Here is a 23,997-nt window from a genome sequence, read left to right as displayed (position 1 = left end):
TTGGTTTTAGCGGTGAGACAAGGGTTGGACCTCCCAGAACCGGAGGATCCTACTCCTAGAGACAGAAGTCTCTTTAAGAAGGCCAAAAGGAAGGCTATCCATTTTCCCCCTTCTGTAGAACTCGGAGATATTGCAGAGGGAGCCTGGAAACAGCCTGATAGAAGGTTCTCTGTTCCCAGGAGGTTCTCTTCCCTGTATCCATTGCAGGCGGAAGACGTGGCTCGCTAGGAGGGTATTCCTACAGTGGATATTCCAGTAGCCCGTTTGGCCAGACACACTTTACTACCAGTCCCAGGTTCAGCAACTCTGCAGGATGCCACTGATCGCAAAGTGGAATCCCAGCTAAAATCTATATTTGTGGCAGCGGGTTCTTCCTTTAGACCCACATTTGCTTCAGCTTGGGTTGCTAGAGCCATGGAAGCATGGGCAGACTAACTGGCAGAGGCTTTACAGGACTCTGATTTACTTCCCCTGGCTTTACATTTGAAAGAGGCATCGGGGTACCTTTATGAGGCGGCCCAGAACACAGCGTCTGTGTCCTCCTCTATTCGGGATGCATCTATTTCAGCAAGAAGAATGTTATGGCTGAAATCCTGGGAAGGCGATTCGGAATCAAAAAAAGTCAGTTGAAACAATTCCCTTTTCAGCAGCAGGTTTGTTCGGCCCGGAATTGGATACTATGATTTCCCAGGCAACAGGGGACAAAAGCACTTCTTTGCCGGTATTCTTAAGTAGAGGCCGGACCCCTCGGTTCAGCTCCTTTCATCAGCCCTTTAGGGGGACCTCGTTGCCTAGAGGACAGTCATTTAGAGGTAGACAACCAAATGCTCGAGGCTCCTCTGTCAGGGGTAGATCCTCGTTTGCAGCTAGGCTTCCAAGACCCAGGAGAAGCCTGCGTCCTGACGACCACTCTACTCTGCCGGAGGTGGCGCCAGTGGGAGGACGTCTTTCTTTGTTTCAGGAACAATGGGCAGCGTCATCCCAAGACCCTTGGATTCGGGGCATTATATCAAGGGGGTGCATGATAGACCTGCTGGGTCCGGTACCACATTGTTTCTTTGTAAACCCGCTACCCCGAGATCCAACAAGAAGACAGGCAATACAGGCCTGTGTCGCCTCTCTTCTTTCGCAAAGAGTCATTTGCAGGGTCCCAGACAACCAGAAGGGACAGGGGTTTTATTCAAATCTGTTTCTGGTCAAGAAGCCGGACCGGTCCTTTCGACCCATTTTAAACCTAAAGAACCTCAATGTGTACTTATGGGTGGACAGATTTCGGATGGAATTCCTGAGGTCGGTAATAAACGGCTTAGAGAAGAATCAGTTTATGGCTTCCATAGACATAAAGGACGCATACCTCCACGTTCCGATTTGGAGCGACTATCAGTCCCTCCTAAGATTCACAGTGGGGGCCTCCCACTATCTGTTTCGGGCTCTTCCCTTCGGCCTCTCCACCGCTCCGAGGGTCTTCACGAAGATCATGTCAGTGATGGCAGCATGTCTTCACCTAAAGGGAGTTCAGGTAGTGCCTTATTTGGACGATCTGCTCATCAAATCTTCCTCAGAGATTTGCTTACGTCAGCACTTATCCCTCACCTTGGAGATTCTCGAGAGCCATGGGTGGCTGATAAACTTAAAGAAATCCCAGGTGGTTCTGTGTCAACGCATGGTTTTCCTAGGGCTCATCATGGACACCAGTCAGCAAAAGGTGTTCCTGCCTGCGGAGAAGATCAGTTCAATTCGGAGTATAACATCTCAGGTCTTGTCTTCTCCCAGCCCCTCAATTCACTTGTGCATGCGGCTGCTGGGAAAGATGGTGGCCTCCTTCGAGACTAACCCCTACGGTCTGGCTCATTCTCGATGCTTCCAGTGGGATCTGTTGACAAAATGGTCAGGATCCCACCTACGTTTGGATCTCCAAAGGATCTCTCTATCCCCGAGGACGAGAGAATCGCTCCAGTGGTGGCTGAATCAGGATCACATGGCGGTGGGCAGGTCCTTTGCTCCATGGTCATGGGTCATAGCCACAACAGACGCCAGCCTGAGAGTTTGGGGGGCGGTAGTCCTGCACCTCAGGCTCCAGGGGCTATGGTCAGTTCAGGAATCAGCCTTATCAATCAACACGTTGGAGTTGAAGGCAATTCTTTTAGCTCTCCGGGGGGCACAGACTCTCCTTCAGGGCCACCCAGTCAGAGTTCAGTCCGACAATGCCACGGCTGTGGCGTATGTCAACAGACAGGGAGGAACCAGGAGTGCAGCTGCAATGTGAGTGGCAGCTCAGATATTGCTTTGGGCAGAACAGTATGTTCCAGCAATCTCGGCGGTGTTCATTCCAGGAATAGAAACATTGGGAGGCCGATTACCTCAGTCGCAATGCGATGACGCCAGGGGAGTGGTCCCTCCACCCAGAAATATTTCAGTCTCTAGTTCAGAGGTGGGGTCTTCTGGATATAGATCTCATGGCCTCCAGACACAACAAAAAAGTTTACAGGTTTTGCGCAAGGGCAAGAGACTCCTTAGCGGTAGCGGTGGACGTGATGTCCATGTCATGGAAATTCAGGTTGGGTTATCTGTTTCCCCCGATTCCCATGCTTCCTCGAGTACTCGGACGAGTGAGGCAAGGCGGTTGGCCGGGGATTCTAATAGCACCCTCATGGCCGAGTCGAGTGTGGTACGCAGACATAATATTCATGGCGGTAGGACACGAGACGACCTTCTTCTCCAAGGTCCCTTTCCTCACCAGAATTTACCTCAGCTCAGTTTAACGGCATGGATGTTGAAGCTAGGGGTTTTTCCCCCAGTGTAGTGAACACTATGCTGCGAGCTCGAAAACCGGTTTCCGCTCGCATCTATCATCGTATTTGGCGAGCCTATGTTAGATGGTGCGAAAATAAGTCCTGTCGCACATCTTCCTTTCGTCTCCATCGCTTATTGGCTTTTCTTCAGGATGGCCTGGAAGCAGGGCTCCGTTTAGGTTCATTAAGAGTTCAGGTTTAAGCGCTTTCAGATTTCTTTCACCTGAAGTTAGTGGACTTGCCAGACGTCAGAACTTTTCTTCAGGGAGTCTAACATATTCAGCCTCCTTACGTTCCGCCTACAGCACCATGGGATCTTAACCTGGTACTGGATATGCTTAAAGGGCCTCCTTTTGAGCCATTGCTTCTGGCAGATTTGAAGTGGTTGACCTGGAGGGTCCTCTTTACCTACGGCAGATTTTAGGTGTCTTACCTGGAAGGTCGTCTTTCTTTTAGCAATTGCATCTGCACGTAGGGTTTCAGAATTAGGAGCTCTGTCTTGCCGGGAACCATATCTGGTTTTCCACGAGGACAGAGCGGTGTTAAGAACCCTCCCTTCCTTCGTTCCAAAAGTAGTTTCGCCTTTCCATCTGAACCAGGAAATTGTAGTTCCGGTCTTTTCATTTACTTCCCATTCTGATCAACAGTCTGTGGAAAAGTTAGATGTGGTAAGGACTCACTGCATTTATGTCAAAAGAACTTCTCAGATTAGACGTACAGATTCTCTGTTTGTTCTTTATGATTTTAATAAATGAGGCTGGCCCGCCTCAAAACATTACATTGTAAGATGGATTACGGCAACCATTAAGCAAGCTTACATAAAGGCTAACCGTCCGGTGCCAGAGAGACTTACGGCCCATTCCACCAGATCGGTAGGGGCGTCATGGGCAGCGAGAAATGGGGCTTCTGCAGACCAGCTTTGCAGGGCAGCCACCTGGTCCTCTGTCCACACCTTTACCAAATTTTATCAGTTTAATGTATTTGCATCTGCGGATGCAAATTTTGCTCGTAGTACTCTGAGCGGGGTTTTCAGAGTGGTCCCACCCTTAGGGGGCTGCTTTAGAACGTCCCCATGGTAAGCAGTGTCCCCCAGACTGGATGAAAGAGAAAAGAGGATTTATGTACTTACGTTAAATCCGTTTCTCTGATTCCGTCTGGGGGACACTGCGATCCCTTCCTTCTGCTTTTCCTCTGTGTGCTCTTGTTTGATTGGCCTTTTCTCCTTGGGCTTTTTAATTAACTGAACAGGAAGAGGCAGGGGGATTGTAGAGGGGAGGGGTCTGTCAGCAGTGCTAAAGTTAACTAGCTAGGTGCCAACTCCCGTGCTCCCCTCCACAATCCATGATAAGCAGTGTCTCCCAGACGGAATCGGAGAAACGGATTTAACAGAAGTACATAAATACTCTTTTTTTTCTTTTTAATTTAAACTCAACATGATGAACATGCCGAAATGAAACTAAACGGTAACCTCAGACTTTCTTTGTTTTTTGTTTTTTTTTAACAGTACGCCAGAACAGGAGCAGCTGATGTTGATGTGGTTGAGCTGGATGATAAAAGAGGAGGCTTATTTTGAAAGGTGGGTTTTTGGTTTAAATCATTTGTCTTTGGTTTAATTAATTCAATCAGAAATTGGTGTGTTAATGGCTGTTACCAGACTTTTTATTTAGGTGACCTTTCTGTAATAATAATTGTTTGCTTGTCTTTTACAGTACTGCTGGTGTATCAGCCTCATTTGGAGAGATGTTGTTATTGGTTGCCATGTATTTCCATAGCAACCAGCTGAACGCCATCATTGATTTGGTCTGTTCCACATTAGGAATGAAGGTGAATAAGACACTATTATTTTTACAAAAAGGGGAGAGGGTGTTACAGTTTATCATGTTAAGCAAACGCCTAACGTGTACCCTTTAATCATTTGTAATATTTTAAACATTGCTAAAAATGTTTTACAGGGGATTCACTTTAGTTACTGGGTTTTGACTGCATTTCACCAAAATCTCATACAAGATTCCCAAAATAGAGAACCTAGTGTACTGCTTCCTTAGTAAGCTGACAAGGCACAGAGCCGTAACTAGACATTTTACTGCCCTGGGAGAGCGAGACCACTGGCGCCTAACCCTACCCTTCCCCCACGGGATACCTGCTGTGGTCTATCGAGACTTCCAAAAGTCCAGAACTCCCTTCACAACACCCCAGGGTAAATGTTTGTTTATGTTTTTCTAAATATGTAAAAATGAAGATAAAAAAAAATCTTCCTTTTTCCCCCTATATAGCATCAAATATTTTTAAAGTACACATATTTAGTATTCTACTCTGGAAAATCAGTTAGTCTGTAGTAAAATTATGAATTCCCTATTCTGAAAAAGTATCCTTTGATGTCATATTTCTCGTGTTTGAATATATATTTTTCTGTATAGTCCATTTAAAATAAAAATATATTTATGCCAATATAGTCCCAAAATATAACCCTACCTGTACAAATAAACCCAGAAACATTTGCTTGGCTATGGTAAAAAAAAATGTAAATAAAAAAAACTTAAATTCTTATGAAACAGATCATAGGACGAGCAGGTGTGATAATTGCCCCTGCTGTGTACATGAATGATGTGTGTTCTACACGGAGGAAAAATGTATTCTTCACTAATGACAACAGTGGCGAATAAAGCACTTCCAATATGTTCCTTTTGAAAAAAGTTTTTTAGGAGATTAGCAAATTCAGCCCCTAGGTAGACAATGTAGACATGCATGAGACACCCCCCTCTCCTCTGCTGGCAATCTCCGACGCTCATCTGCTCTCCACTCTTTGCACTTACCTTGGGTCTCTTCTCAGCTTGCATCCTTGCTGGTTGTGCTGCAGGAGGCATGCGCTTGTCTTCTTAGTCGCGGTCTCTGTCCAGGAGGCAGGAAGGTGCTGCTTGCATAAATACCAGGGGTGAATGTGATTGGGGCAAATAGCGGGCGGCTGTGGCGCCCCCTCGGCCTTGAGCCATGGGCGTCTGCATCGGTTACACCGTCCTCGTTATGGCTCTGACAAGGCAATATCTGCAAGAGGAGAAATAAATAGTAGAGTATGATTAAAAACTTTGTGAAGGAAGGTGAGAGATCACACTACAGGGTAAGATGATGTATTCACTGAACCCTAAGTTTGAGAACGCCTTACCTATGAAGAGAAATAGTGCATCCACCTCACCTATATTATAGGTCCTGATTGGCTGTGAGTATAGGACATTTAACAATTTAGAAAGGGTAAAGGCAACAGGTTGGGCTTCTTCCACTGTGACATTTCAAGCTTGAGCCTTATTTTTATACACAATTTGATGGGCAATGTCGGAAAGCATTCATGTCAGAAAGCATTCACTCATGAAGACCCACTGGGCCTTCATGAGTGGAAGCAGAGTTTTTCTAACAACACTTTCTTATGCCAGTAGGGTCAAACAGACAAGCTTGAAATATGGACACAAAAGCCCTGTCCTCGCTTAAGCTGGGTACACACTACACTGTTTTCGCCCAATATTCGGCTGAAACAGCCGACATACGACCGCTCGTTCAAAAGTCGGGTCAGTGTGTACAGTTACACGATGGTCGAAAGTCTGCCCAAATGGACGATTGTCGCCTCATTTGGTTGGTCGTACCGTTTAATATTTTCGTTCCAATCTCGTTTCCGCTGTGTAGTGTGAATAAACTTCCGGCCGATCCACAACAGTGAGTACGAAATTACAGTCATTGCTCACAACAACATGGCTGTAAAAAGTCGCTAACGGGACGTCCGCTCTTCCCTTTCTCGTCCTAAACAAGGCTAGTGTGTATGCAGTCCATGGACCGACCGATCGGACCATCGGTCGCATGTAAAATCGCTCGGCATAAAAAGTTGGTCGAAATTTCTATAGTGTGTACCCAGCTTTAGACCCTGTCATGTGGACAGGTCACTTATCCGACATACTCTGCTGCTGTGCACATACCAATGATCTGTTTAGCTACAGATTGATTAATCTATGATCATTTCAAAACTGGTAACATATCTATATGCAGGAGATGAATAGTACTAGTAATGGTAGAATCTCTGACCCTAGTCACACCTCTTAACAACAGATCACACATTATTTTCTTTGTGTATTGTATGTTGACAACTGGTGTAATAAGTATTCCAAGAAATTGGCAAGTGGTAAAGACACCTCAATGGACAACAGGACTCCCCTCCTGTTTTACAGTAAACATTTCATCGGATGACATCAAGGAGTTATATACATACAATTTTCCTGTTTGTTTTGGGGAATAAGTACGTGTTATGATCTGAAATATGGTAGCGCACTACACGCATCTATAACTTAGTTGCAGGAAATGTACAAACACAAAAGTTTTAATTTTTGTGGTGGCTACATGTTGCCCATCCATGTATAATTATTACACTTAATATTTTATGTTGTTGATGCAGAGGTAAGGTAGGATCTGCAGTTTAAAAACAACCCCCCCCCCCCCCATAGTAAACTTGATGTAAGCATTGTTTCTCTAAATATCTTTCGGGGGACATTGGGGTATAGAGTAGGGACAGGGCGTTCTGGCACTTTAAAATTTCAGTTAACGAAGCCCTAGCTCCTCCCTCTCTATACCCCACTTCCAATTTAGCCAGTTTAGATTTAAGTGCCTGGCGATTGGGCTGTACTGCAGCCCTATTTAGTTTAGTTTTATTTTCAGTATTTTAATTTTATTTTTCATTTATTTGTAAATCAGAGGCTTCTGCCTCCGACCATGGCTGTCAGTTTCTGCTAGTATGTGTACTCGCAGTGTACAGCACGGACCACTGTGCTCTGCCTGGAGAGGGGAGACCGGAAGTGCCTCCAATGCCAGCCCCCTCTCCCAACATGATTTAGCCTTCCCAGGAGCCGGGCACAGTCGCAGCAATCTGTGCCTGTATTGCATAATGTCACCCTGTATGGTCTCCTGTTTGTATTATGTACGGCGCTGCGGAAACCTTGTGGCGCCTAACAAATAAATGATAATAATAATAAGCTGCAGTTACTGTGTGAGGAAGGATGGCAGCAGGTAAGTGGACCCTGGGTGAGGGGTTGGGGTAGAAAATCGCAGTGTGTCCCCCCCCTTAGTAGGCTGCCTCTTACTAGAGCCTTTGGGTTAATTTTTATTTAAAAAAATAAATAAAATAAGATAGTTTCACTAACATAGTGAGCCCTGCTAGGCACTGATTGTAGAGGGGGTTGTCCTGCTGGCAGTCCGCCAATCCAATGCTGGGCCCTAGGGGGTAGTGTTTTTCCTCTATAGCACTTCTTCCTTTGTGGTCTCTCACTCCTTTGTGTGCGAACACTAGAATTTGCAGCCATTTTACAGCTCCAGCTTCTCCCTTTTTCTGTCCTGTGTCCTGTAAGGTAATGGGTTGCAGGCTAACTTTCTGTACTAGATTTGTATGCTGCTTGTCTTATATACTGTGTGTTTTTCACTGGTTTTTATTTTATTGTTTTATCTGTGTGTTTTGTCTCATCTGTTAACATGTTAGGGATGGGGTAACTTCTATGTTGAACTTTGCCTGTGCTGCCTGCAGTGTTAAGTTACCGTCTGGACAGTCAGGCGCACACGCTTTGTGCACAGCCTGTCAGTCTCAAGTTCGCATGCTGTGTGCACCAGCAGGTGCTGGTTCTGACTCGGCAGAGCCCGCATGGGCTCAGTCTCTTTCCAGTACTGTGACTGAACTTGCCCAATTGGTTCGGTCTCAGTCTGTGGGCGGTCCTTCTTTTAATCCCCCTTCCTATGTGGCGAGTAAGGTAGATTCAGGTTCGCTTATTCAAGATCCAACTGGTCCTGTGGCGTCGGATTCTGTAGAACCGGCCTGGGTACCTGTGCTGACGTCCTCCGTACAAGGTTGGTTTCGCTCTCCTCCTCTTTAGAGCGGATGTTGCAATCTGCTACTTCGTCCTCCTCACGTAAATGGGTAGCGGCACCCCTGCAGGGAAATGGGTCAGATTCTGTTTGTTCTTCCCACGAGGAGGGCGAATTAACGGTTGCTTCTGACATGAACGCTCCTTTTGTGGTGGTGGAGGTTCATTCTGAGCATCTGAGTGTGGAGTGATTAATACAGACTATGCTTCAGGTATTTGACATTCCTGAGGCGGCTGTCCCTGTCACTGCGGAGCCTTCTCTTTTTTCACGACGGACAAGGCAATGTTTGTATTTTCCTGCTTCTCAATTAGAAGATTTGTTGGCTGAGCCTTGGGCTTCCTCGGATCGGAAGTTCCAGGCACTTCTCCTGAGGTTCTTACTAAATGGAAAGCACCTCCACATGTGGATGCTGCTGTTGCAAGGTTGGCCAAAGGGATTACTATCTCTCTCCCTAACGCAGACACTCTTGAAGACTGTAAGGTTGAGACCGTCCTTAAGTCTATTTTCATGGCGGTGGGTGCCTCTCTGCGGCCCGCCTTGGCGTGGGCGTAAGTCAACAAGGCTGTAGAACACTGGTTAAAACAGCTGTCGGAAGGCTTGTTGACTGGGAGACCGTCCTCTGAATTTGCTCCACCAATGGAAGTAGTTCAGAGTGCAACAGATTTTTTTAAGGGGAGGCGGACGGCCCTAGACACGGGACTGATAGGGGTGTGAATATCTGTCTGTGGTTTCGACTTGTCGGACTCTCTGGTTTAAGTGCTGGGAGGCTGATGTTGAGTCTAAAAAGATTTGAGACCATTCCTTTTTCCGGAGGTGTTTTGTTTGGCCCTCAGCTTGACTCCATTATCAGACAAGCAATGGGAGAAAAGAGCACTTTTCTTCCTGTTAATGTTCCCAAGCAAAGAATGTCCAGCTTCCAGTCTTCAGGCAGGTCTCAGGGTCAATATTTCTCGGGCCAATCCTCCATAGGTCAGTCGTTCATGCTGTAGCATGGGCGTCTGGCCTGGTCTGCTTAACGTCTGGCAGCTAAGCCTGCAGACAAGCAGTTTGCATGACTGGCATTTTGCCCCTCCACGGTCGCCAGTCGTGGGAGCCCGCCTTCTCTTCAGGGATCGGTGGTTACAGACTACCACGGATGCCTGGGTAAGGGGAGTTGTGAACCGATGGTACAAAATCGATCTGCTCGGTTATCCTCCCAGGAGGTTCTTTACCACAGAGCTTCCCACACGTCCACGAAAGCGACTGGCTTTACGAGCAGCGATCAAATTCCTCATTTCTTCCAGGGTGATTATTCCGATGCGAGATTCAAAAAAGGCTTGGAATTTTATTCCAACTGTTTTCTTGTGCCAAAATCAGATGGCTCATTCAGACCCATTCTGAATCTAAAATCATTGACCACCAAGGTCAGAGTGCCCAGCTTCAATATGGAGTCTTTGCGGTCGGTCATCCACGGCATGGAACAGGGAGAGTTCATGGTGGCACTAGACATCAAGGATGCCTATCTCCACGTTCCCATCTGGGATGGTCATCAGTCCCTCCTTGAGGATTGCGGTTTGGTCAGAACACTTCCAATTTCAAGCTATACCCTTTGGTCTGGCCACGGCCTGCGGATCTTCACAAAGATCATGACAGTCATGGCTGCTCTGCTAAGGTCCAAAGGCATTACGGGTCATCCCTTACCTGGATGATCTTCTTTTAAAGAGTACTTCAGTCTCGTATTTAAGTAGTGATCCAGACTCTAGAATCCCACGGGTCGATTCTCAACTTCAAAAAGTCCAAGTTTATCTCATCTCAGTGCATGATATTTTTGGGACTTTTATTCGATACCCAGCAGCGGGTGTTCTTACCTCCGGACAAGATTCTGGCCTTGCAGAAGATGGTGACATCTCTGTTGGAGGCAAAACAGACCTCTGTTCATTTTGGAATAAGAGTTCTGGTCAAAATGGTATCGACTTTTGAGGCGGTCCATTTTGCTCAATTTTACGTACGGGAATACCAGTTTGAACTTTTGTCGAAATGGAGCAAATCCCATCTGAATCTATTAGGCCAGGTATTACGCCTGTCTTGGCATGTGCGTCAAACGCTTCTTCAATCGGTGGTTGCACAAACAAAATCTCTACAGGAGTCGTCCATTCTCGATCTGGGATTGGACCTTGGTCATAGAGGATGCCAGCCTTTGGGGTTGAGGTGCGGTCTGTCTTCACACTCGCTTTTAGGGTCTTTGGAATCGAAAGGAATCCAAGCTTCCAATCAATGTATTGGAGCTGTGGCCAGTGTTCCGTGCTCTAATAAGCGGCAACATTTGCTGCAGGGAAGGGCGGAGAAGATTCAGTCGGACAATGTCACGGTGGAGGATTAGCCTGTTTCTGATGATCTTCGGGCGCACTCTACGAGGTCTGTGAGTGTTTCCTTGGTGGCACGCCACAGTTCCTCAAGTGAACAGTTGTCAGGCGGCCACGTGGTCTTCTGTACACACATTCACTCTGTTTTACAAGTTTAATGTGTTTGCATCCAAGGATGCAAATTTTGGAAGAAAGGTGCTTCATGCAGTTTCTTCTGAGTGTTCCCACCCTTGATGCGGCTTTGGCATGTCCCCGGTGTCTCAAAAAGGATGTTAGCGAAAATAGGATTTTTATACTTGCGTAAAAATCCGTTTCTCTTGGTCCATTGGGGGACACCGGGTGCCCACCCTTAACGCTTTGGTTTCTCCTAATGTTTGACATGTCGTCTTTTTGAGAGAATATTGTTTTTCTCTGTTCCTGTTTTCTCTCTAGCTCTGTTTTCTGTGTGCTTGGTTAAACATAAACTGGCTAAACAGTAAGTGTGGTATAGAGAGGGAGGAGCTAGGGCTTCGTTAACTGAAGTTTTAAAGTGCCAAAACGTCCTTTCCCTACTCTATAACCCAATGGACTAAGACTGATTTTGCGCAAGTATAAAAATCCTATTTTATATGTTTGTTACCAGCCCTGTAAACATGGATGCCAATAAGGCATACATGGTGCATTGTGCAGAGGATGCTTTCAGTGTGCTGTGAACGCTCAGAAAATTAGGGTTCATTGAAGCCTTTGGCAAATGATTTCTCTGTATGCACATATACTTGCTGTAAACACAGGGCGGTAGGGATGTTAATCCTACACTACAATTAGAGAGCAAAATGTTCAAAAGTGTGTTGCAAAATATGCACCTCATTTCACATGTGCCCATGAAATTTCGTCCGTGGAATTTAAGTGTTCCCAGTGCTGTCACAGCCACAGAGTACACCTTCTGGGAGTTTGTATTGCTAAAGACTATAGGATCTGTTCTTTGCTGTTACACTAGCCTTTTCCAAAGTGTCTAATGCTCTTGAATGCTGCATTAAGTATGTAGATCTTATCCGCAATCTTTTCATTGAAATTAATCTGGAAACACACAGCTTAAGTGAAAAAGTATTATTGCATTGGTCACCATGAATCAAGTTTTGTTTTTTTTGTTTGTTTTTTTAAACTTTAAAAGCTGCTTTTACAATCTAGGTGTTCATAAGCTTTAAGCAAACAATTGAACAGATAAGAGACTGCAAAAGTGGTAAACAAGGAATATAATTCAGTTTTCATACAATGTTTAGAAAAATCTTTGCTCCTCCTCTGCTTTCCATTTTACTTTACATCGCCCACAAATCATAATGATCGCAATAGATACAGGCTCACCCCCATGTACGATCTCACAATCCTTTTACAAGTAATTGCTCTGTGAAGGGCTGGCAGCTTTTTTTTTTTACTTAATAAGAGAAAAAAACAACTTATATTGGAAAATATCAAAATATTGTTGTCAGAAGCTACTACTTGTGTACTTTTAAAGAGAAATGCGACCCCTAGTTGAAAATTAGGAGTTCTGAGGTATGGAGCCCAGTGTTTTGATATGGGCACATGAGTCCTCTGTCACATCTTGTACATTTCTATCCCTAGGTACATTATCCCATGTAATTGTCACCAGCTTTAATGTACTTCGGAAACCTATTGCAGATGGTTGGATATGCTTACAATTTAATAAATGTATACCTTGAATTAATTAGGATTTTTTTTCTTTTTTACGGCTGATCCATTCTTTAAATCTTAAATGTATATATTTTCATTTTCTATATATTGGCCTGTTTATTTGTGTATATTCCACACATTGTGTTCTGCATGGCTGAATATGCTAATTATGTGAAACATTGATTTAATTTGTACTCTTCCAGATTGTCATTAAGCCAGGCTCACTTGGTAGAATGAAGACCATTTTCACCCAAGAGATCTTTACAGAGCAGGTAAAGCCAATATAGATGGGAGTAATGATAGTCACGAGTACTAATGAGCATCATCAAACTCATGAAAAACCACTATAAATAGATGTAATTGTTGATTGCTTTAATAGAGAACATTGTTCTATTTAACGTTCTATTTTACATTTGTACTATCTTCAATACAATTATTTTCCAATTACTTTGTTTTGTAAAAAGTTTGTTTACTGTTTTGTTATCAGTGCTGCAATGTTATATTTGAAGCTTTTGTTAATTATCAAACAATTTTCAGTTATTCAGCATCTGATTGTCATGCTATATGTATAAAATTACTTAGTTGAAATAGGAATTGATGCTGAAATGCTAATTGATATTATTTGATATAGTTTTAATACTATTAGCAATGAATTTCCCTGTCTCTTCTTAAATCTCCAAATTATGAAGATTGCCAGATTTAATTATTTTTTATTTTTTTTATATGAATTAGTCTGCTGTCTCTGTGGGTACTACTATGCATGTTACAATACTCCACAAGTATCTTGCCTCATTGTTGAAGTCACATTTAAATACCAAAGCAGGGTTATTCACATAGCCTACCATATTGACAAATATTAAGTTGCTTTGTGCAATTTATAACATCACAACAGTCCATGCTGCTAACGCTTACAGAGTTTGTTAGGAAAATAATTCAAACATACATTTATCCTGCATTTTTGTGAGGTAATAATCTGTGAACAAGTCCTATAATGGTGGCGATGGATAACATTGTAGTCTATGACAAGTCTAATGTTAATACAAACTGCATGGTAAATGTATACATGAGGAAAACTTTGTTTGGGACTGTGTGATATGCTGGCTGTGCAAATGGACAATCAACGCTCAGGCAAGTGCTCGATGTTGCCATTTGTAACCAAGAAACGCCCTCTATCTAACTCATTTTCAGTTTTTCATTCTAATGTGATTTGAAGAGGACAAAAAATGTGCTGTTCTGTGTCTGAAGATTCCAGAATCATCCTCCTAGGGGCATCCGCCTTGTTAAAGCAATTATGTAACTAAAAGTGTGTTCACTTAATTTAATTAACACTTGAGTGAATTTTGTTTTCTGAATATCAATGTGTTTTTAAATCTTTACTGCCTGAGGAATAAATTATGTGAAAGACCTACAACATTTTCTTTATTGTTTTCTAGTTTAAAAGGTTTCTAAGTATTGCTTTTATTTGTTTTTACAATATTAATGTTTCATATTTTGTCTTAAAATCCTTTATTTTAATTTTTTTTTATTGTCTTGAATACAAATTGCAAATTATAGAATTAGGTTAGCAATTAACAAACAATTTAACACTGAGATCTAGCCACCAGTGTGATCTCAGACAAGCCACTTTGTCTCCTTGGGGTAAATGTATTACGGCGGTTTTGTCAAACCTCCGATTTTCAATGATTTTGCCAACCATATTTAAAGCGGGACTTTCATTAAAGGCAAAATTGCAGTTTAACACATTGTGTCGCCTGCAGAAAAAAATATAGTACTCTCAATTAGGCAAAGTGTGCTTAAAAATGTCGGTATCGTGGTATGTAAAATGATATGCCCTAAAACGCCAAATACGAAAACAAATTAATATATGGATCCTCTGTTTTCTGTGAGGTAAATGGTTATGGAATAAATCACTGCTGGTAGTAGCAGAGCATAGCCTCTGAAAAAGCAAGTCTCCCCACCTTGATAAACCTTATTGTGTTACAATAATTGCTGTGCACTGACTCACTCTGGGCTTTGCTGTCCACTATGGGCTGATACTATGAAATGTCATGCAATTTTCTTTTAAGTTGGCAACCCATTCATGATGCATGCTTCTGGTAAAATCATAAATATATATATATATATATATATATATATATATATATATATATATATATATATATATATATATATTATATTATATAAAGTTAACCCGTGCATGATACTCATGCATTCTAGTCAAATCAAGCTACTTGCATTTGGGCCATAGCCCAGGCCTCAACCACCAACCACTCCCCACTGTCACCCCCGGCAACCACCAACCACTCCCAACTGTCACTTCTCCTTCAAGAAATATATATATATATATATATATATATTTTTTAAATCTTTATAAACACTTAACAATTAACAAATTAAATTAACAAATTAAAAACATCTTAGTATACCAAATTTCAGCCCTTTCTGAATTTTGTTTTCCACACACACTAAGAATTTAGGTCAGTGTATAACTCCGCCCAGCAGGTGGTGCTGCAGCTTGGTTTTATTTTTTCCACAGACAGACTAACACACGCCACTAGACATTTATATTATAGATATATATATTTATATATATTGATTATCATCTCGTGGTGATACGATAAGCTCCAATGGGACAGGAACTGATGCAAATGACAGATATTTTCTGTAAAGTGCTGCGGAATTGCTGGCGCTATATAAATAAATGGTAATGATTTAGTTTCATATTCATAATTTTTCCCTTTTTAGGTTGTAACAGCTCATGCAGTTCGTGTACCCGTCACAAGCAATCTGAGTGCTAACATTACTGGCTTCTTGCCCATTCATTGTATATATCAGCTGCTGAGAAGTCGGGCTTTTACCAAACACAAAGTGTCAATAAAGGTAGGCATTCTATATATTCTGAAGTATATCCATAATGATTACTAGGTCTTCCTATATGAAACACAGCATTTTGTGACATTTGCAAAAAAACCACTTTCAAAGTATAGTTTGCAAGTATTGTTAAGGAATGGATAACTTTTTATACATATCTTTTAATGCTTAAAGGAGTTGCTTAGAGAATGAGTTTAACGTCTAGTTATTGAATCTTCAATTATAATAATTGGTAAGTGCAGCATCTTCCTACACATAATTGGACTACTTTTCAAGCTTGGTTACTTGAAATGAGGTGACTCTCAGCTTTCCCCTATAGTACTGTGCTGGCTGGTAGGAACACTGATTTACAGCTCTTGTGTAGCCCCTCTTGTAGTCTACTAATGACATTTAAGAAGCTTTTTCAGAAGAATAACAAATCTTTTTAAGGATACACGAGGTGGCAGCCTTTGACTCAACCACCACATTAGCTAGTACAGTGGTGAAACCAAAGACAGGATGGGACCCAACTTTTGGTTCAGATTACAATCCCATATCATTCCCATAGATTGTAAGCTTACAAGCAGGGTTCTCGTACCTCTCTGTCTGTATGTATTACCCAGTATTGTTTTATTAATGTTTGTTCCCAATTGTAAAGTGTTACGGAATTTGCTGGCGCTATATAAATTGATGATGATTGCTAAATGTTCATCTCAAAATTTATGCAAAAATATTGGTAAATCATTGGAATCTTATTATCCCCTTTTGGGATCAAGTTGGGTTTGCACTGGGCTGTCAGGACCCATACAATACAAGGAGTAATGTAGATTTGATCCATACAATTCACAAACTATAATCCCCATGGAACCAAGCACATAATCTGTTTGCTTTGGCTCCACCTTCCTCAGCGATAGATTTTATTTTCAATAACCCAGACTTCAAGCTGGATTGGCATCCTTTGACCTTGGGTCCCTGGCTGGCAGATGACTTCAGATTTTTAACAATTTATTGTGCTACAATCTCCAGGCCCAGATCAACATACGTTTTATAAAAACTTGTATCCATTTCTTCAACTCGGGCACCTCCATAGTGTGCCTAAAAACAACTGATTGCCAGACCTCTCATGGCATTTGAACCTCTTTGTGGAAACAGACCTCCGCTGAGGTCGTGGTGTTATAAATGCAGAGTTTACGGCTACGAGCTCTCTGAAAGATCCATATGAGCTGGCTTGGGATTAGGACATTGTAGAGGTCCTGGATGGGGGAGGAATGGGCAGAAATCTGGGAGTGGAACTCCCCTATTTGTGTCAAGATTAAGGGAAATGCATATAAGTTATAATATTGATGGTATTTTGTCACAGTTTGGCTGCTTAGTATTTTTCCTGACGTCTCGGATGGATGTTGGCAGAGGCTGTCCTTCTCCGGATACATTCCAGGTATACGGTGGACCTGCCCTAAACTTTGTATCTTCTGGAGCCACATTAAGCAGTTAATTACTTCAGGTGGATGTCCCTCTCCCCCCAAACTATTTCCTCCTGCTGACCATGCAGTCTGCAAAATTGATAAATCAAGTGATTGCAGACAGGCACCTGTCAACTAGCGGTGGACTGGAAATAGTTGTCGGCTCCCAGTTTCCAAGTGGTTCTCAAGAAAGACTTTCATATGTATAGTATGGAGTCTGGGCATTGCAAGGTTTCTCAGGCTGAAGCATTGCCTGGGGCACCATCGCCCCCTGCTACCTCCAATTCCAACTTCTGGCCCCTCACACACCTTACTTTTGTACAGTAACATAATTACACCTGCTTCTGACTGGGATTGCTGCATTGATGCACTGATGTCTGATGCAGATGTGTGCTTTAAACGCTGTCCATGCTTCCACTTTTTATAAGGTCTAGGAACTGTGGGCATCCCAATATAAAGCCCAACTTACCTAGCGCAATTGGTGCATCATGGCCTGGAACGAATCTGTGTCGATGGATGGAACCTATCTTGAACATGATTGCTGGCCTTTCAGACCTTGTATTAGAGTGTATTGGTGACATCGGTTTGTCTTTGCTGCTGTTAAGACACTCTAAATCTATAAACATTTCATGTAGAATAAGAATTATTTGCCCATTAAGCCTTGGTCTCCACAGTCCAGGCTTTGGGTGGTGCCATTAACATGGGTTTATTAATTGTGCAATGTATATGATAAAAAAACATTTTATTTGTTATGGATCGCGGGCTGTGCGCTGATTATGAGTGTGCAATGGAGCATTTCAACTTATTTGAGCTGCTTTAGAGATCATAGGTGATGCGGCATGTTCTAGTTCAGGTTATCACATGCACTTGAAAAACGTATCAAATGGAATATATAGGACTTTGAGGAATTCCTCAGCTATCTATTGCAAAATTTGGTCTCCTGTAATCTCCTTTCTTGGATAATCCTTCCCTTTTTTTCTGAAATGGTCTATTTCCTTCAGTGTTGCCCTCTTTTCTTAATATAAGATCATATACTTCCCTTTTTTTTTTTTTTTCTCAGTACCCGAGTGGACTCTCCAGTTTCCCTCCCACACACCTTTTCACCTCCCCAACCTTTTTCATTTTCGTTAATTAGCTCAAAGATGATGGCAGTGAATGCTCTCACTCACTGCCTTCAGATGTTCTATGATACACATGTGGAAACTGTACCGAGCACCTTGTACTTTATTCCCATTGATACTACCTCTCTCTGCTGTGTATCTGTGTTTATTGGTTTTTGTTGCCTCCAATAAACAGTTCTGTGGGGCTGTATTATATGCTGAATTAGGGCTTGGTAACATGCTGTATTGTTACTGTTCCATGTATTTGTAAAATGTGTGCATATGTATGGATGATGAGTGACTCTAGGCTCCTCCCTACTTACATTTAGCATGTTTTTTTAGAGCAACCATTAAGGTTAGGTGTGTATTATTTATTATTTTTTTTTACCCCAATTTGTATTCCAGGACTGGATCTATACTCAGCTTTGTGAAACAACTACTCCTCTACATCAGCAGCTGCTCCCGCTTGTTGACGTGTACATCAACTCCATCATCACCCCTGCATCCAAGTCCAGCCCAGAAGCCACCAACAAGCCAATCACAGAGCAGGAAATACTGAATGTTTTCCAGGGCCCAACAGGGGAGAATTCACGTTCCAATCTGCGTCACAAAATTACCACTCAACTCTTGCTGCTCTACTACCTACTGTCTTATGAAGAAGCACTTCTGGCTAATTCTAAGACACTAGGTTGGTATTTTTTTTAAACTGTTGAATGCTGCTTGTCCCTGTTTTGAAAAATGTTAAAGGACAAGTCTATGTATTTTTAGGTGTCTTGCAGACATAGACTAGGGTGTTGGGCTGACCGGTCTCGTAATAAACCCACAGAACTAGCGGTAGAGGTTTTCTCCTATAGCAGCCGCCTTTCCTGTAAAGCTTGATGTACTCACAGGTACTCTGATGCCCCCAGGTCTCAAGTCTATTGTATTGCAAGTTTATTAACAAAACCGCAGCGAAAGGCCGTCTGAGGGAATCCAGATGGTAACGGATGGTCAGACAAAATCTGCGGTCAGGGGTCTGAAGCAAACAGAGTAGTCAAATATAGGCCAATAGGTCAGGGCTGGCAGCTAGCAGGGATATCTAAATAACAAGCAGTAGTCAGGGCAATCAGGTTTCCTGTTTTGACCTTGGCTTTGTTTTGGACCCACTTAAACTCTATCAGGAGTCAGTAACACAGCACACAGCAGGTCAGCTATCCACAGGGCGTAAACACTATAACCGGCAGGGTGGCTATGCCCTCCCTGCCTTAAATACTAAATGCAGCCAATATGGGTCAGGGAGTAGCATCACATGATTAGTCCCCGAAGTGCTGTTTAATTAAACTTAATTAGCCCACATGCTATATTGAATTAATGCGCGTGCGCCAGGCTGCCCTGGATTGCCGGGACGCTGCGATTTAGCAGATCAGCGTCCGGCCATTGCCCTAGCAACGTTCGGGCCTAAAGTGGCGTCTCGGTCGTCAAGGAGACGACCGGGACGCTAGAGAGAGAGAAAGAGAGAGTGTGAGTCACATAGGGGTTACATTTTCAAAATAGACCCTTGCAAATATAAGTCCAATTAATGTCTACTCATTTGCTAGATATACTCTCTAGCATAATATATGTAGCACCAACCTTCTTTCATGCAGATTCTTCTCTATAATGTTTTCGTAGCTTGCAGTCCCATTTATACCCAGTCTCCACCGGCACATCACAATGGAGTAGTATGAATAGCTTCTTGTACTACTCACTTCAAAACTACTGATGTTGACTAGTTGATATGGCAGTGGGCACTTCATTGAATCTGAGGGCCACGCTTAACCAAGAGGCCTTATTTTGTACATTTTAGACCATGCTTTTTTTTTTTTTTTTTTTTTTTTTTTTTTCTCTTTCTTTCTTCCAAAAGTTGATATATTTTGTTTTCCATATAATTAATTTTCTATAATCATGCAAAGTAGTAAGTCTTTGGAACCATGAAGAGTTTTGGCCATAAGCAAGTCTTTAGCCTTCGAAATACAAATGTTTGTGGTGGTTTTTTATGCAGGTGTGTACATATTGTTAAATGTGATATAGTAGTATAAATGGGATATAGTAAATGTGATATAGTAGTGATATATGTAGTCAAATCAGTTTCATGGGCATTTTTGTATGTACTCAGTGTGCATATACATGTTGACCAACATAATCTTTCTGAAAAGAAAGGTCTCGTAGCAAAGAATGGCTAATGTTTGTATTGTCCCATAGTTGTATTTGTTCTGTTTTATTTTTTATTGATTGTCCAGCGCTGCGGCTTCTGTGGCACCATATTAATAAAATAAGATGATAGCTTTTACTATTTTCATTCACTGAGCCGGTCTACAACTGTAAAGAGAGAAACGGTTGACATTGTGCTCATTGTTGTGTTTGGGAAGCGGTTATTGTTCTGAGAAAGAAACCCATACAAAACATGATTACCTAAAATCTTTTATTTGTGTTGGAATTACAGCAGCTATGCAAAAGAAACCCAAGTCTTACTCTTCATCATTAATGGACCAGATTCCAATAAAATACCTCATTAGACAGGCACAGGACCTACAGCAGGAACTTGGAGGTAAGGGACGGATTGCTCTGGGTTTTTGGGTATAACATGGGAATTTATATAATTAGTAATATAAATTTTGCTATGTCTTAACTTATATTCACCAAATGTTAATGTGTTCCTCTTCTCTAGGCTTACACTCTGCTCTTCTGCGCCTACTTGCCACTAACTACCCTCATCTGTGCATAGTGGATGACTGGATATGTGAGGAGGAAATCACTGGGACAGATGCTCTCTTACGTAGGATGCTGCTGACAAACTCTGCCAAAAGTCATTCTCCCAAACAGCTGCAGGACGGTAAGCTGGACAAATGTCACTGTGTGTGTTATTAGCCCCTTCTTACTGTTCCCTTTATGTGTTCTTGCCTGAAGATCATTCTTCTCCTTATGTGCTGTTTTGGCCTTGTGGTCTCTGAGCTGACAGCTCTTTCCCATAGGTCTCCTTAAGGTGGTGCTTTCTATAGTTCTGTACTTCACCCCTTGGCTGTGGTGCGTTGTCTTGGGATGCTATTCTGGGGAAAAATGATAATCTATACAAGGTCAAAGTAGAAAATTGCCAGAGGTGAAAGTTTATTTACAAGCACATGGGCAAGATTTTTAAACATTATAGTATATGGGGGTGTTGGATTAATAAGTACATTATTGGGATTTAGTAATTGATATTCCCGAATAGTTTCTTATATTCTCTGTGGAAGGTATGTGGTGGCTGCATATAACTGTATGCACAAGATAACAAAGGACACAAACACTGTAACATCAAAATATTGCAATTTTTTTCTAATGTCGCACATGACGACCACAGGACATACAATTGTAAAACTGGAAAATTGTAAACTTGTTAAATGTCATTATTTTTTGTTATATATTTTTGTTAAATAATGAAGGTTTAAAAAAAAAAAAAAAAGAGAGAGCTTATATAGCAGACCCTGTATATCATTACATCTGTAGACTAAGCAGATGAAAAGAAAGTGTGCTTCTTTTACAATCCTTGTATTTTACCTTTTGGCTGTTTAAAAATAGTGGAGATATTCCTCTTTTAGAAATATGTTTTTATTTTTGTTTAAGCATTTTTACTGCTTCAAAGCAGCCACACTCTGGTGATGCAAATTCTAGAGCACTTGACTTTGCTTAGTGCCAGTGACCTAATCCCGTATGCAGAAGTTCTCACTGCCAATATGAGCGAACTCCTGAATGTCGGTGCTCCACGCAGGATCCTTCAGACCATCAACAAGCTATGGATGACCTTGAACACTGTTATGCCAAGAAGGTAGGACCCATTTAATTTTATTTAGAACTTGCTGGCCTTGAAATAGGATTGAAATATTTGAAAGCAGCTATGCTTATTTAGTGGTTAAATTAAAATTCCATCCATGTCTATTTATGAAAAGTGCATTTGTCCTGGAAATTGTTGAAATGGCTCATTCTTTGTATTGCTGATCTAGAGGCGAACTGCACCCACTAAAAATATCCCCCTATTGATGATAGGATGGCGTGTCGAATATAGTTGTTTTTCTGCTATTTTATGGTGGAAGACCACACTTACACACAACACTAAGGAGGGTATTCAATTGACGGCGGGATCGCCAAAAATCCCACGCTCAAAGAATATTACCGTTAATACGGTAATTTACTCGCTGGATTGCGAGCTGAAATCCAGCGAGTAAATTACCGTATTAATGATATTTACGCGCAGGATTACCGTATTAACGGTAATATTCTTTGAGCGCGGGATTTTCGGCGATCCCGCCGTCAATTGAATACCCCCCTAAGGGTTTAAAGTTTCTAAAATGTATTCATAAATTTAACTGATTTACTAATCAACTTGACAACTGTAAGTTGGTTTTCTGTCTGAATAGAATTTGTAAAGTGAATTTTCAGCAGTCACCACTCTGGAGCTTTTTATTATATTAATTTTATTCCAATTCAGAAGACTAAAGCAGATAATTTAATATATGAATGTGTCACCCAATTTACTCTTGTTTTTATTTGCTACTGCAGCAAGATTATATATGATATCAATTTGTCACCTTTTCTAATTTGCAGGTTGTGGGTGATGACTGTAAATGCATTGCAGCCTTCTCTAAAACTGGCTCGGCAGCATAAGTATACACAGAATGATCTCATGATTGACCCTTTAATTGTTCTAAGGTGTGATGCACGAGTTCTGAGGTTAGTTTATGTCTGCATTTCTGCTAAAGGCATGGATAGAATGTTCTGTTTGGTTTACTACCTTGGTTCTTTTCTGTTGGCAGGTGCCCACCACTGATGGATATCACCCTCCACATGCTGAATGGCTATCTTTTAGCTTCCAAAGCTTACCTGAACTCGTATCTGAAAGAGACTGCGGATCAGGATATTAAACCATCACCTAGTAATGCAATGGCAGCTCTAGCAGGACAGGCAGAAACGATGGAGGTTACTAGAGAAGAACTAAAAAATGCTCTACTTTCAGCCCAGGTAACTAGTAAAAGCATGTGACAGTCTAACGTGCTGAACACTACCCTTGTGAGAAACAAACTTCAATGTTGGATTTTTCAATATTAGGATAGTGCCGCAGTGCAGATCTTGCTGGAGATTTGTCTTCCTTCAGAGGAGGAAAAGAATCAGGAGCAGCTGGAAGGAGAAGAGAGTCTACTTTGCAACCTCCGGGAAGTACAGTGTCTAATCTGTTGTCTGCTCCATCAGATGTTCATAGCAGACCCAAACATTGCTAAACTTGTTCATTTTCAGGTATGTATCACATTTTTTTTTGACTTAAGCAGATCTAAACTGTTCATTATTTTCAAAAACATTCCCTTGTTTAACAGATTTATTCCTGTGCCTAGAAATGTCCCTATTTTTTTATTGCACAGCAACTGCATAGTAACATTACTATCATTCTGCATACATGCTGCAGTTCTTACAATCATTCTTATTCTCTGAGCTTTATAATCTGATTTAAATAGTAGTAAATGTCAGTTCAGATGAGGATTGCAGAGCACCTAGTAAGTACTAGGCATCATCATCATTTATTTATATAGCGCCACTAATTCCGCAGCGCTGTACAGAGAACTCATTCACATCAGTCCCTGCCCCATTGGGGCTTACAGTCTAAATTCCCTAATATAGATACACACTCGCACAGACAAACAGAGACTAGGGTCAATTTTAGACATCAATTTCTAGGAGCAATGTGTCTCTGGAAATCATTGTAAAATGTTAGCAATTCTAGGTAATGCATGCAGGCAATGGTTAGGGTAGTGCTTATCTTTTGCTATGAAAAGTATATGATTATTGCAAAGTATTATTTATGCTAGGGTCTATGCTTTGCTAATGTAACCTTTCTTACTGATAGGACGTTTAGTAA

General features: G+C 41.9%; 1 protein-coding gene across 2 annotated transcripts in view; it reads left to right on the top strand.

The window, feature by feature from the left end:
- LOC142109666 (integrator complex subunit 2-like) overlaps positions 1-23,997 on the top strand; it is a 66,513-nt gene that overhangs the window by 28,461 nt on the left and 14,055 nt on the right. For both annotated transcript variants that reach the window (XM_075193732.1, XM_075193733.1), the window contains exons 10-20: positions 4,297-4,368; positions 4,502-4,616; positions 12,892-12,960; positions 15,434-15,568; positions 18,504-18,786; positions 20,560-20,664; positions 20,785-20,949; positions 21,717-21,918; positions 22,695-22,820; positions 22,904-23,108; positions 23,196-23,381. In XM_075193732.1, the coding sequence (XP_075049833.1) occupies positions 4,297-4,368; positions 4,502-4,616; positions 12,892-12,960; positions 15,434-15,568; positions 18,504-18,786; positions 20,560-20,664; positions 20,785-20,949; positions 21,717-21,918; positions 22,695-22,820; positions 22,904-23,108; positions 23,196-23,381 (1,663 nt within the window). The remainder of the gene's footprint in view (positions 1-4,296; positions 4,369-4,501; positions 4,617-12,891; positions 12,961-15,433; positions 15,569-18,503; positions 18,787-20,559; positions 20,665-20,784; positions 20,950-21,716; positions 21,919-22,694; positions 22,821-22,903; positions 23,109-23,195; positions 23,382-23,997) is intronic.

The sequence above is a fragment of the Mixophyes fleayi genome (genome assembly GCF_038048845.1).
Source record: "Mixophyes fleayi isolate aMixFle1 chromosome 2 unlocalized genomic scaffold, aMixFle1.hap1 SUPER_2_unloc_7, whole genome shotgun sequence".
NCBI classification, from domain to species: domain Eukaryota; kingdom Metazoa; phylum Chordata; class Amphibia; order Anura; family Limnodynastidae; genus Mixophyes; species Mixophyes fleayi.
Note: the sequence above shows the minus strand (reverse complement) of the source record. Positions and strands in the feature narration are given on the sequence as shown.